The 14,169-nt window shown below is 31.5% G+C and overlaps 1 protein-coding gene across 18 annotated transcripts in view; it reads right to left on the bottom strand.

Moving 5' to 3' along the window:
• LOC138329525 (vinculin-like) overlaps positions 1-14,169 on the bottom strand; it is a 66,820-nt gene that overhangs the window by 26,463 nt on the left and 26,188 nt on the right. For 10 of the 18 annotated variants that reach the window (XM_069276574.1, XM_069276576.1, XM_069276579.1 and 7 more), the window contains exons 3-16: positions 13,868-14,039; positions 13,459-13,604; positions 12,911-13,073; positions 12,239-12,478; positions 11,675-11,823; positions 11,125-11,317; positions 10,484-10,629; positions 9,848-9,940; positions 9,556-9,625; positions 9,282-9,433; positions 8,359-8,536; positions 7,435-7,632; positions 3,736-3,827; positions 3,277-3,379 (exon numbers count right to left, since the gene is read on the bottom strand). In XM_069276574.1, the coding sequence (XP_069132675.1) occupies positions 3,277-3,379; positions 3,736-3,827; positions 7,435-7,632; positions 8,359-8,536; positions 9,282-9,433; positions 9,556-9,625; positions 9,848-9,940; positions 10,484-10,629; positions 11,125-11,317; positions 11,675-11,823; positions 12,239-12,478; positions 12,911-13,073; positions 13,459-13,604; positions 13,868-14,039 (2,095 nt within the window). Of the gene's footprint in view, positions 1-1,534; positions 1,700-3,276; positions 3,380-3,735; positions 3,828-7,434; positions 7,633-8,358; positions 8,537-9,281; positions 9,434-9,555; positions 9,626-9,847; positions 9,941-10,483; positions 10,630-11,124; positions 11,318-11,674; positions 11,824-12,238; positions 12,479-12,910; positions 13,074-13,458; positions 13,605-13,867; positions 14,040-14,169 lie in introns of all 18 variants that reach the window. The other 8 variants (XM_069276586.1, XM_069276568.1, XM_069276569.1 and 5 more) reach the window with 1 other exon arrangement.

Here is a 14,169-nt window from a genome sequence, read left to right as displayed (position 1 = left end):
TGACTGTTACAACATAGTGTGTCACAAATTGAAAAGAAACAAAACGCTTACGAAAAATAATTTTATATTAAAGTTCAAAAACACACAAAATGGGACTCATTCATATACGACGTGATACCGATACCCGTTTGTGCAGGACTATTGTTTCTATTGGTGATGGAATGACGTCAAAAGATGATATCCTGCACTAAGCTAACGTCATTTCATCGTGAAAATTTCAATGAGTTACGATCATTCCATCACCATTGGAGATACTAGTCCCATACAACGTTATCAAACTCATTAAAGTACCTTTCCTGGCAAATCTTAAAATATTAATAACAAAAGAAATAATCGATGGCTTAAGATGAGGTTACAACATCAAACATATGCATGATTTCCTGTCTAATGTACGATAACAGTGGAGATTCATTTCGCTGTTTTGCCGTCTGACGCAGTCAAAGTCACTACCGCGCGGCAATTAGGACATAGACCCGCGTTATGTGAAGTTAATAACTCAACTCTACAAAATATCAAATTTTAAAAAATCGGAAAGGTAGCTTTAATGAAATTGCTAATGAATTAGTCTATACCATTTCCAAAAAAACACAGCTATCATGCTACCAACAAAAATAAATGAATAAGCAAACCACTTCACTGTGACATTACATTCAAACTTACAACACCAATTAAAACTGTTGATCATGACAATGGATTATGAAAAGCTATTTGTTACACACTTGATACATAATCTACGCCAACATTCTAAACAGATGAAATTCTGTGAATGGACTAATACATGCTTTGAACAAAAGTATCGAACAAATAGATAAGGAAGCAGGTCCAATACAGTACTTTGAAACTCTGAATGCTGAGATCAGATGTATGGGCTAGAAAATATCTGGCATGCTAATAATTAACTCATTTTTCACCCTAACTCTCAGATAAATATTGGTTTTGCAATATTAATTGGTAGAACTTTTCTTTCAAGTACATCTCATGAAAATCCACGAATAACAAAAAGAAATATATAATGGAAAACTTGTTTGCTAACTGATATTAATGCATTTAGTTTTAAATCTTCAATTCTTCATATATATGCATCATATTTGTACCAAATACACATGCAAACTTCCTATCCCCTTAGCATAGATATGTTTTTTCCCCACTATCATATCATACCCTAGAAATTACATTATTATACTGCCATTTAATACAATTATACTTATAAATACTAAATCTTTATCAAACTTTCTTACTGGTGTTATTTGTACGTTTTCTTACTGGTGTTATTTGTATGTATAGATGGAATGTTTTAATTCAATATTATTATCAAACAGCTTTTGATTTCTACAAGCCACATTGTTTAAACATTTCACACACATTTAATTCTAGTGAACTGTTAGATCACTGTTAAGACTTCCACATGTTAATTGTCTGGAGTTACAACTTTCTACACAACTTGGATGTAACAACGAAGGGAAACATACAAAGGTGTTCACATCTTAGGGTTCACGCGGGTAAAAACCATGCGAGGCATCATTACACTCGCTACCTCTAGCCGAGATATTTCTATTTGGTGGGCTATCTACGACTACGGGGCTATAGGTGGCGCTAGTCGGACTGTAAGCGGAGGCTGGTGGCCTGCCCAGATTGAAAATCTCGCTAAATTCCTGGGAAGGCCAGATTGGCGGTGGTGGCAGCGGTGGCATGGATTGGTCTACAGGTGTAAATAAATTCACGTTACAGATACGCACAATAGTAGGTATACTAAATACAGGTGAAAACATCTATTATGAGTACATATATTACAACATGATTACAGTAAGTGTAACCTACAACATGTGTATACCAAAAACAAACTCTCGTTACAGGTGTGCACAGCGACAGGTACAACAATTTTATATAAACAAACTCACAAAATTGTAATTGAACACAGAAAAAGCAACTACAGTACGTATCTACAGATTTAAAATGATTTTCATGGCAATTTGATGGCAGAATCAGGTATAATTATTATTATGGGATATATTGATTAATGACTGATGTTATATAACACATAGTCTACATACACACATACCATACTTTAAAATTATTATTGAACAACATATAGAGCACAAAGGCATATTGTGAACATTTATATACTAGAGATTTATAAAGAAACATATTAAACACTTGAATTTGTCTTCCTAATGTACAATTATCTTCACATGAACCATCTTATGACCATATTATTTGAACTAAATGAGAAAACAGTGAGTAACTTTCCCTTTTCGTTTTTGAGATGTCCACCACATCTGCTATAAAATGTATCAAATCCCTCAAGAGAATGATCCATGTTTATAGTTTTAAAGACTTTTGAACATTTGTGTTTAACTATTACGGCCCTTGATGATTCTGAAAGATTAAAAGTTAAGTCCAGAACAAGAATTCTTAAAATCTTACCAGTTCCAAATACTCAAAAACTAAACTCTCAAACTTTTGAGAATTCCTATAGGAAAAGCATTAAAACTAGAAATTTCTGAGCACTAAAACATCTAAACATCAAAGCCGTTCAACCACACCAAGTTTCTCACCGCTACCAAATGACACATCACATAACATCAAATACAAACATATATATATGTATATATATGTATAAAATATAAGAAAAGATGCAGATACAAGTTTACAGAATATAACTATGTAAGACACAGTCAATGAAAATTAAATCATTAAATACATCAAAATAATTAGAACATCCATTGAAGAATACTGCTAGTTTTTTAGTGTGAATATTGTGATATAACCCTACACTTCAAAAATTATGTAATTATATATAACTAATGCCATACAACTTGTTTAAATTAGATATTTGGTAGTGTTATAACAAAAAATATGAAGTTTTTAGAATTAATGTGATTAGAATGATCATGTGCGATTCAACAGTACTATATTTGACCTCATAAAAAGTGTATTTATGAAAACATTAAAATGGATGAAATATCCACATTATTATATTAAACTTCTTTGTTACTGTGAAAGCGAAAGTTATACCAAGATTTATTATAAAAAAATATTCTCAAAACACAAGCTGATAATTTATAAGGTCAAATATAGAGATTAATATTGATATGAACAGCTTTCTCAGTAACAGAAGCTTCCTCGTTTCAGCTGAAATTTGAAATACATTAACAGATGTGTGTAGTGTAGTAAACATATAAAAACGACACAATTCTCGACAACAAAAATATTCCACTACATCAAAACCTATTCACCCTTGAAGGCACTTGTTAAATATGGAGTCTGGAAGCTTACCTGTGATGTGAAGCTGTGACAGATCTGGTGGGGGAGGGGGGAACTGATCAAACCCTGGCTCCTCTCGGAATATATCTCGTACATCTCCAACTGCTGATATGAGCTGTCAGTGAAGACAAAAATTACAATTTAAAACTGATCATTGAATAAATAAGTCTTAGAACAAAATAGTCATCAAACAAAAATAGTCTCAAAATTCCTGCAATCCAAAAATAAACCAGACAGACTGGGATTAGAGAGTTTTTTATTACACAAATATATTGGGATTTATTGGTGAAATCATTAAAATCAAAGAGTATTACATGTATATGCCTAATTTCATATGATTTACATAAAAGAAAGTATGTTATTCCTTGTACCTGTCAATATTACTCTTCAAAAAGTATATGCGAAACTGATTTGTTTGTTTTGTTTTTACAAGCTAGGGTTATGATGTGACTAGTAGATGTCTAGTCTTACTTTCTGGTTGTCCTTCCTCCAATCATTGACAGCTTTACCATCGTGTGGGTTCATAGACATAGTTTTTGCACTCTGTACCATTGGGGAAATCGCTGTGGAATGGAAAACACTGACTGGTTACTTCACAGTGATAAACTACAGGTATATATAAGTTTGGATAAAAATTCCTTTGAAGGAAATACAATATAAAATGTGAAGGAAATACAATATAAAATGTGAAGGAAATACAACATAAATATGAGGAAATACAATATAAAATATGAGGGAAATACAATATAAAATGTGAAGGAAATACAACATAAAATGTGAAGGAAATACATATAAAATGTGAAGGTAAAAATGTGAAGGAAATACAATATAAAATATGAGGGAAATACAATATAAAATATGAAAATAAAATGGAAAATACAATATAAAATGTGAAGGAAATACAATAAATGTGAAGGTACAAATGAAGGAAATACAAATAAAATGTGAAGGAAATACAATATAAAATGTGAAGGAAATACAATATAAAATGTGAAGGTATAAAAATGTGAAGGAAATACAATATAAAATATGAGGGAAATACAATATAAAATGTGAAGGAAATACAATATAAAATGTGAAGGAAATACAATATAAAATGTGAAGGAAATACAATATAAAATGTGAAGGAAATACAATATAAAATGTGAAGGAAATACAATATAAAATGTGAAGGAAATACAATATAAAATGTGAAGGAAATACAATATAAAATGTGAAGGAAATACAAATAAAATTGAAGGAAATACAATATAAAATGTGAAGGAAATACAATATAAAATGTGAGGGAAATACAATATAAAATGTGAAGGAAATACAATATAAAATGTGAAGGAAATACAATATAAAATATGAAGGAAATACAATATAAAATGTGAAGGAAATAAAAATGTGAAGGAAATACAATATAAAATATGAGGGAAATACAATATAAAATGTGAAGGTATAAAAATGTGAAGGAAATACAATATAAAATGTGAAGGAAATACAACATAAAATATGAGGGAAATACAATATAAAATATGAGGGAAATACAATATAAAATGTGAAGGAAATACAACATAAAATGTGAAGGAAATACAATATAAAATGTGAAGGTCAATATAAAATGTGAGGGAAATACAATATAAAATATGAGGAAATACAAATAAAATGGAGGAAATACAATATAAAATGTGAATGAAAGGAAATACAATATAAACATATAAAATGTGAAGGTATAAAAATGTGAAGGAAATACAATATAAAATGTGAAGGAAATACAATATAAAATGTGAAGGAAATACAATATAAAATGTGAAGGAAATACAATATAAAATGTGAAGGAAAAAATGTGAAGGAAATACAATATAAAATGTGAAGGAAATACAATATAAAATGTGAAGGAAATACAATATAAAATGTGAAGGAAATACAATATAAAATGTGAAGGAAATACAATATAAAATATGAGGGAAATACAATATAAAATGTGAAGGAAATACAATATAAAATGTGAAGGAAATACAATATAAAATGTGAAGGAAATACAATATAAAATGTGAAGGAAATACAATATAAAATGTGAAGGAAATACAACATAAAATATGAGGGAAATACAATATAAAATATGAGGGAAATACAATATAAAATGTGAAGGAAATACAATATAAAATGTGAAGGAAATACAATATAAAATGTGAAGGAAATACAATATAAAATGTGAAGGAAATACAATATAAAATGTGAAGGAAATACAATATAAAATGTGAAGGAAATACAATATAAAATGTGAAGGAAATACAATATAAAATGTGAAGGAAATACAATATAAAATGTGAAGGAAATACAACATAAAATATGAAGGAAATACAATATAAAATGTGAAGGAAATACAATATAAAATGTGAAGGAAATACAATATAAAATGTGAAGGAAATACAATATAAAATAAAAATATGAAGAAATACAATATAAAATGTGAAGGAAATACAATATAAAATGTGAAGGAAATACAATATAAAATGTGAAGGAAATACAATATAAAATGTGAAGGAAATACAATATAAAATGTGAAGGAAATACAATAAAATGTGAAGGAAATACAATATAAAATGTGAAGGAAATACAATATAAAATGTGAAGGAAATACAATATAAAATGTGAAGGAAATACAATATAAAATGTGAAGGAAATACAATATAAAATGTGAAGGAAATACAATATAAAATGTGAAGGAAATACAATATAAAATGTGAAGGAAATACAATATAAAATGTGAAGGAAATACAATATAAAATGTGAAGGAAATACAATATAAAATGTGAAGGAAATACAATATAAAATGTGAAGGAAATACAATATAAAATGTGAAGGAAATACAATATAAAATGTGAAGGAAATACAATATAAAATGTGAAGGAAATACAATATAAAATGTGAAGGAAATACAATATAAAATGTGAAGGAAATACAATATAAAATGTGAAGGAAATACAATATAAAATGTGAAGGAAATACAATATAAAATGTGAAGGAAATACAATATAAAATGTGAAGGAAATACAATATAAAATGTGAAGGAAATACAATATAAAATGTGAAGGAAATACAATATAAAATGTGAAGGAAATACAATATAAAATGTGAAGGAAATACAATATAAAATGTGAAGGAAATACAATATAAAATGTGAAGGAAATACAATATAAAATGTGAAGGAAATACAATATAAAATGTGAAGGAAATACAATATAAAATGTGAGGAAATACAATATAAAATGTGAAGGAAATACAATATAAAATGTGAAGGAAATAAAAAAGGAAATACATATAAAATGTGAAGGAAATACAAATATAAAATGTGAGAATAAAAAAATGTGAAGGAAATACAATATAAAATGTGAAGGAAATGTGAAGGAAATACAATATAAAATGTGAAGGAAATGTGAAGGAAATACAATATAAAATGTGAAGGAAATACAATATAAAATGTGAAGGAAATACAATATAAAATGTGAAGGAAATACAATATAAAATGTGAAGGAAATACAATATAAAATGTGAAGGAAATACAATATAAAATGTGAAGGAAATACAATATAAAATGTGAAGGAAATACAATATAAAATGTGAAGGAAATACAATATAAAATGTGAAGGAAATACAATATAAAATGTGAAGGAAATACAATATAAAATGTGAAGGAAATACAATATAAAATGTGAAGGAAATACAATATAACATATGAGGGAAATACAATATAAAATGTGAAGGAAAAACAATGTAAAATGTGAAGGAAATACAATATAAAATGTGAAGGAAATACAATATAAAATGTGAAGGAAATGTGAAGGAAATACAATATAAAATGTGAAGGAAATACAATATAAAATGCGATGGAAATACAATATAAAATGTGCCAAATTACTCTGTGTTATTGTTACTTCTTTGAAAGCAATTTTTTATTCTTTTTTTTTTTAACAGATGATCAATAATTCAATTTCAGACTTGCTTTTATTTTTATTTTCATTTCTTGAAAATATTTTTGAATTTAACATTTTTAGAAAGAAAATTTAAATGTTTAACTCAATAACTAACTTACAGATGTTATGCTATAGAAATATATAATTTGTATAAAACTACTAATTTACAAGATCAATTTAATATGTGTTTAATTCCTGTTAAACTCACTTGACTTTAAGTTTTCTGCAGCCCGATTGACTTGATCTACAAATTGTGGGTCCTCACTGTTCTCAGCCTCGGTGTGAGCCACCTGAAGAACACGGTTGGCCCGTCGGGCGATGTTGGAGCCATTCATTACCATTTTAGCTGGATCATTTGTTCTAATGCCATCCTCTACACGGTCGGTGTCTCGTAAAATTGCCTCCTCTGAAATTGTTCATTAATAAAGTTAGAAAACGTATCAATACATGAACTTTGACAATTGTTTTATCTATATTGTGTCTATTGAAGACTCGCTGATCTTTCAACAAAATGATCCAACTTGTTGTGAAATGAGAAAAATATCAATCTGAATGAATGAATAAATATGTACAATATGTAATCAATCTGGGATCAACAAAAATACAAATACAACATCATAGTTTCCCCCTATTTATGGTAACAGTGACCTTAACTTTTGACCTGAAAGTCAATCCTAAGCTAGAACATGGACGTAAGGAAGGTCTATATGAAGTTTGAGTGTGATCAGCCCAGTGGAACTCAAATAACAGCATGGAAACCCCTGTGGAAACATCACTCCAGTCAACCCAAACATAGTGATGCATTAACGCTGTCTACATTTTACAGGACACTACAAAATCCATGTAAATTCTGGAATCTGATAAATGTGTCTGTTTACAAACCACACAGCTCTCTTACTTGGTTTTATCTCATCAACTATCAGTGTTCTATGTACCTGAAGATGGCCAAGAGGCTGAAAATTTGTGGAAGGGATATCTTTACTATTTAATGTTTATATATATTCTCTCTTTGGAGAACTAGTATTTGGAAGTTTATCAGTGTTCAGTCAGCAATAACATGAATATCCTGTTCTACTTGTCAAATTCTACACCAAATCATTATATCAGGTATTATCCTAATTACACTACATACCGACAGCCTTGAGATGAGCTGGTGTATCTACTGCCTCGTCCACCAGACCTCTCAGTTGTTCCATGTTGTCTGTCCATTGTTTCTTCATCAGATCAAAGTGATCGCGGGCAGCAGCGTTGTTAGGGTCAGCAAGTACAATCCTCGCCGCTGTAACTACTTGGGGAGTCAGATCATTCACCTGTAATCGATAACAAAAATGTCTTAAACTCAATCTCTATAAGCTAAATTCAATATTTGATAGTAAATCATTATGAACATTTTTGAATGCATCATATGTTCCCTATTCATCTAAAAAAAATTCCAAGGGAAATTTTTTATCAAAAAAGTTATAAAAGCTGTTTTAAGATTTCTCTGACAGCCATTGCTAATGATTACCATTGTATTAATAGTTTATTCAGTATCTACAAATTATGTATGGACTACTATATTTATACCTGTGTTGATGGTTTATCTTACATGCACTGATCATTTATCTCACCTGTGTGTGACAATTTGAAGTTCTTACCTGTGCTAATGATTTGAAGGTCTTACCTGTGTGTGACGATTTTGAAGATCTTACCTGTGTGTGACGATTTAAAGATCTTACCTGTGCTGTTGATTTTGAGATCTTACCTGTACTGATGATTTGAAGATCTTACTGTGCTGGTGATTTGAAGATCTTACCTGTGCTGATGATTTGAAGATCTTACCTGTGCTGATGATTTGTAGATCTTACCTGTGCTGATTATTTTGAGATCTTACCTGTGCTGATGATATTGAGATCTTACCTGTATTGATGATTTGAAGATCTTACCTGTGCTGATGATTTTGAGATCTTACCTGTGCTGATGATATTGAGATCTTACCTGTATTGATGATTTGAAGATCTTACCTGTATTGATGATTTGAAGATCTTACCTGTGCTGATGACTTTGATATCTTACCTGTGCTGATGATTTAAAGATGGCCTCTACAGTTTTCTTGTTCCTACATCCTCCTTTGGTAGCCACCATGTTGGCAGTGTCAGCTAGTTTGGAAGAGTGGTCCTCAAACTGTCTTGCCTTGTCAGCAAAGTTAGCATCACGACCTGGAGTTCCTGTTAACAAAGATCGTTCTGACATTATACAATCAACCCTCTCCCGTTTTTCTCTCCTCAATTTTATTCTAGTCATTTCTGTTCAAATGCAGTGATTAGTTATTTAAGCTACCACAACCTACCTAAGGGAGCCAGAGCAGCATCAGTCAGGTTCTTCAGAGGCATGGAGATGTCGATAAAATCATCAGCAACCTACAGAAGGAAGAAAACAAATCATTTCACATCTTTTATTTATTTATCACTATTTTAATTTTTTCATTTTTTAAATATATAGAATTTTTCAATAAATGTTTACAGTTTGTAGCAATATATTTTTGCAATAACATCCAGGTTATTGTTAAATAGTTAATTTTTACCTGCATTTCTTTTTAGTTTACTGGAGAGTGACCTTGTTTGACATTGTCATTGACTTACCTGACTAACCAATGCCTCCTGTATTTTATACTTGAGAGCATGGAGTTTTTCAGTCAGAGCTTTAGCCAGTGCCTTTGCCTGAGGACTATCTCCCTGGAATTCAACATGTAGTGGTGATTTAAGTTCAACATTTCCACATCATACTAGTAGATTCAAGGGAGGTTTTAATTCATCATTTCATTCTAAAATTGATATCTGAATACTTTTCCCAATCAAAAACAACTAACATTTAATAATGTTGCCTCCCTTTAACTTTTCAACAATGTTACATACAGAATATAAAGTATGACTCAATCCAATTATTACTGTCAAATAAATTAAAAGCTACTGACAGATTGCTGTTCTTGATGTCAGATTTATTACTTTATTTGTAAGATCTGATGATCATTGAAGCAAAAAAGTCCAAAGAACTCAACCAGGGTTCATTGGTACATGAACCCTGAAAATATGGGGGTTTCGAGATCTCTAAACGACATGAGTTAAGTACAATTTACCGTTGATTCGTCCCACCATCCAGTGACTATGACGTCGTCATTTGGCATGATTTTTATGATGTCATAAACACTGGAAGGTGGGACTTACCGACGGTAAATTGTACTTACCCCTCTATACTTCTATTTTATTATTCTGATATACCTGTCCTTTCCGTATCAGATCTGATAGCTGATTAGTAAGTATCTCTGTCTCGTCACATAGCCTCATCAAATCTGAGCGCTGAGGTCCTGGGCACGAATCTGCTACCCGACGCCCCTCTGCTACTATCATACGCGTAGCTTGCTCTCCTGTATCAATCAAATTATGTTATAAATGAATTGATATATAATGTTACATAAATACATCAAAATCCAGACATATCAATATCACTTATTTGTTTCTTATGTTTTTAATACTTACAAAAACATTGGATAACAAATGTTTAAATCAACAAAAAAATTTCATTTGAAAATATTCCACAAGAAAAGTTCTTCTCCTACAATTATTCTCCAGTATACCAGTACACACCCTTAAACTATCTAGGCTATAGCATGAGATGAAAATTGCTCTAAAATTGTATTTTAACCTATACAGGATAACCAATAATACTTAAGTTTTAAGAAGGGAAGTATCTCTTAATGTCTTACAAAGGAATATTTCATTCTGAAATTTCAGAAAATAATTCTGGGGATTTCCTTGGGAGCCATGGAATAAATCCTTGTGAGTAGTGCTGTATTAAATGATTGACAGATTTGGCAGATATTGCTATCCTTACCAAGTCTGCAGTCGTTCATGCCACTTACCGAGTCCACGGTCGTCCATGCCAGGATGGGCAAGCCACCTACTAGCCTGTTCTACCTTTCCCTCAACAGTCGGTGCGGGACGACGTATACCAGATCTCTCACTCTTCACGATGGCATTCTGGGTCTGCTGCTGTAGTTCGTGTAGTTTACTTTGGATCTGACGGGCTAAAGACATAGCTTGTGGACTGCTACCCTGTAAACACCACATCTTATATCTAAAGTCTCTTCCACTAAAGAACAATCCAACATCACAGATCAACTCGATTTGCACGCTTCTAAGAAGAGAAGTCTTCTCAGAAGATCTTCCAGCATATAGATGGAGAGCTTTCAGAAGCAGAAGAGCAACAATTTAAGTGAACAGATGCAATCTTCTAGAAGTAGAAGAGGGCAAATCGAGTTAGGTACTGAACTCAAGACACACGAAATACCTTAAATGTATAAGCTTTTGGTAGTAGTATGTGACTAACATTATTCCAATTATTCTTTCTTTTTCCACATGCTTTTAATAAAGATGTTCAAGCCCTGGGTCTATGTATACAACCCTACTTACCTTGCCCTGCTGCCTGAGCTCTGAGAGAGCATTAGCCATGGATTCCATGTCCCCAACGTTCTTCAATATCCTATCTCTGTCCTCTGGATCAGTACATCTGTCTGCTACACGCCGGGAGTCCTCCAGAATCTGATGCAGTGATTTGTCTCCTAGTATGCAATTTGATGATAAATTTTAGCTATCTCTTCATAATAACAACTGTTGCTTAATGTAAACTTTGAACATTTGTGACATAATGAAATGCTTTCTGGTCATGTGACATAATGAAATGCTTTCTGGTCAATCATGATAATTTCATATCTTAATCACAAATATTGATGTACACAAAATAACAAAGAATTTGTTTCAGGAAAATAACAGAATCAATTGTTAAATATTCAACAAGATTGTATACTGGAGTCATCTCCACCTACCAGAACTACTTTGTTTTGTTTTTCCTTTTAACCCTATTTTTAATGACTAGTTAATGATTTTTAATCTGGAATATACCAATATATATTTTCAATCAATTATACAAGTCACGTTCATAAGGATGGAATACAAACTGGAGTTATCTCCACCTACCGGCACTACCAACGAGAGCAGTCGGGTCTGCCAACCAATCATTCGCTGGTTTGATTTTCTGGTCAATGGCGCTCTGGAGTTTCCTCATAACAGCTAAATCATCGGCATCCCATTCTTCTTCATCGTATGTGGTCAGCTGCAGGACCCGGATAATTTCATGGATTTCATCCCTCATCTTCTTCACCATGTAGTCTCTGTTGGTCTGAGCATCAGCAACTTGCTGGGGCATTGTGTAGTTTTCTGTATAAGGAATTATAAGATATAGTGTTTATAGTATTGTAAGGATTTAAAATGTTAAGTATATTGCTAGGAAATACAATGTGAAGTGTATTGTAAGGATTTAAAAAGTTAAGTATATTGCTAGGAAATACAATGCGAAGTGTATTTGTAAGGATTTAAAATGTTAAGTATATAGTTATGAATTACAATGTAAATGTGTTGTAAGGAGTTACAATGTGAAGTGTAATGTAAGAAATTACAATGTGAAGAGTATTGTAAGAAATAACAACATAAAGCATAATGTAAGTATTACAATGTCAAGTGTATTGTGAGGAATTACAATTATTTAACAGAATCACATCAGTACAGACCACCAGTTCATTTAGGGTTTTCATAACATCAGTAAGTCCAAACTGAATGGATAAAAGGGTGCTATGACATTGATTATCTTACCTTTGGCTGTGATGTAAATTTTAATTCCACTAATGACGACAGGGGTGAGATTTTTGACCTGATCTAGAGAATGACACAGCATCTCTCTGTGGACCTGGTGAGTCAGTTCCTTCTCACGGCCATCCACTTGTTTGGCCATCGTGGTGAGGACTGGACTTAAATTCTGAAAACATCAAGATTATGTTTTATCTCACAAATATGGTTGTTAAACACAGATCTGATACAGTTATGATGCTTCATTGATCAGGATACAGACAGATTGGTTGTTTAATCTTTTCAAGTAAGATTTAGTTCAGTTGGTTTGGTTAAAGTCCTATTAACACGTAAACAAAAGTACCAATTTAACAATTCAATTTTTCATTATGATTTTGGTACTGATATATTTTTTTCTTCTTTTTCAACAGATTGTTTTGACAATTACAAGATGTAACATTGTCAATTAGATGGAAAAGCATGGTCAAGACAAAATAAACTCAATGTCATCTTGTGTCTTTTTTCTGGAGTTTGACATTTACCTTGACATACGTGACGATTGACTTTGTACTTACTTTGACATATGTGACGAGATCCTCCATTCTGTCCACAACCTCCACTATAGCCAAGTACTCTAACACATTTTTACATACACGGATGATTTTTCTCACTTCTGATTCATCAAATGCTAACAGCAAGGCAGATGTCCCTTGTAAAATACCTAGTGCATAAAACATGAATATTTGTAAAATATTGAAGCTTTGTGAATTCATTTTAAAAACAAGAGCCCACGAGGGCCGGTATCACTCACATGTTTAACTCATTAATAATAAACACTTGTCTGACCTGACGATATTATTGATATTAAGGAAATCTTGGATAAGAATGTTTTATTATTTTTTAATAACACATAATCATATCATCATCAATTTACATAGCTCTTATCTCTAGATCCCTCCATAAGTTTTTTTAGCCCTTAATTACCTCTAGATCCCTCTATAAGTTTTTTGCGGGCGGGAGCAGAGTAAGGATCTGTCCGGAGGAGCTGTGAGGCCTGTAGGAGAAGTAAGGATGCTTCCTCTACTCTATTGAGGGCGGGTGGCATGTCCTGTTTTAGAATCTGGTCCTCACTACTGTTGATGGTGTCGTACCCGACCTAGAAAACAACATTATATCTTCATATCAAATAATGGATAAGAAAATTTACCTAATGTTTAATTTTGTCCCATATACATTAAAGATGCTCCATCGCCGACAGTATAAATGATATTCATCATTTGAACAAT

This window comes from Argopecten irradians, chromosome 8, assembly GCF_041381155.1.
Source record: "Argopecten irradians isolate NY chromosome 8, Ai_NY, whole genome shotgun sequence".
Lineage (NCBI taxonomy): Eukaryota > Metazoa > Mollusca > Bivalvia > Pectinida > Pectinidae > Argopecten > Argopecten irradians.
This window is presented reverse-complemented; position numbering and strand designations above follow the sequence as displayed.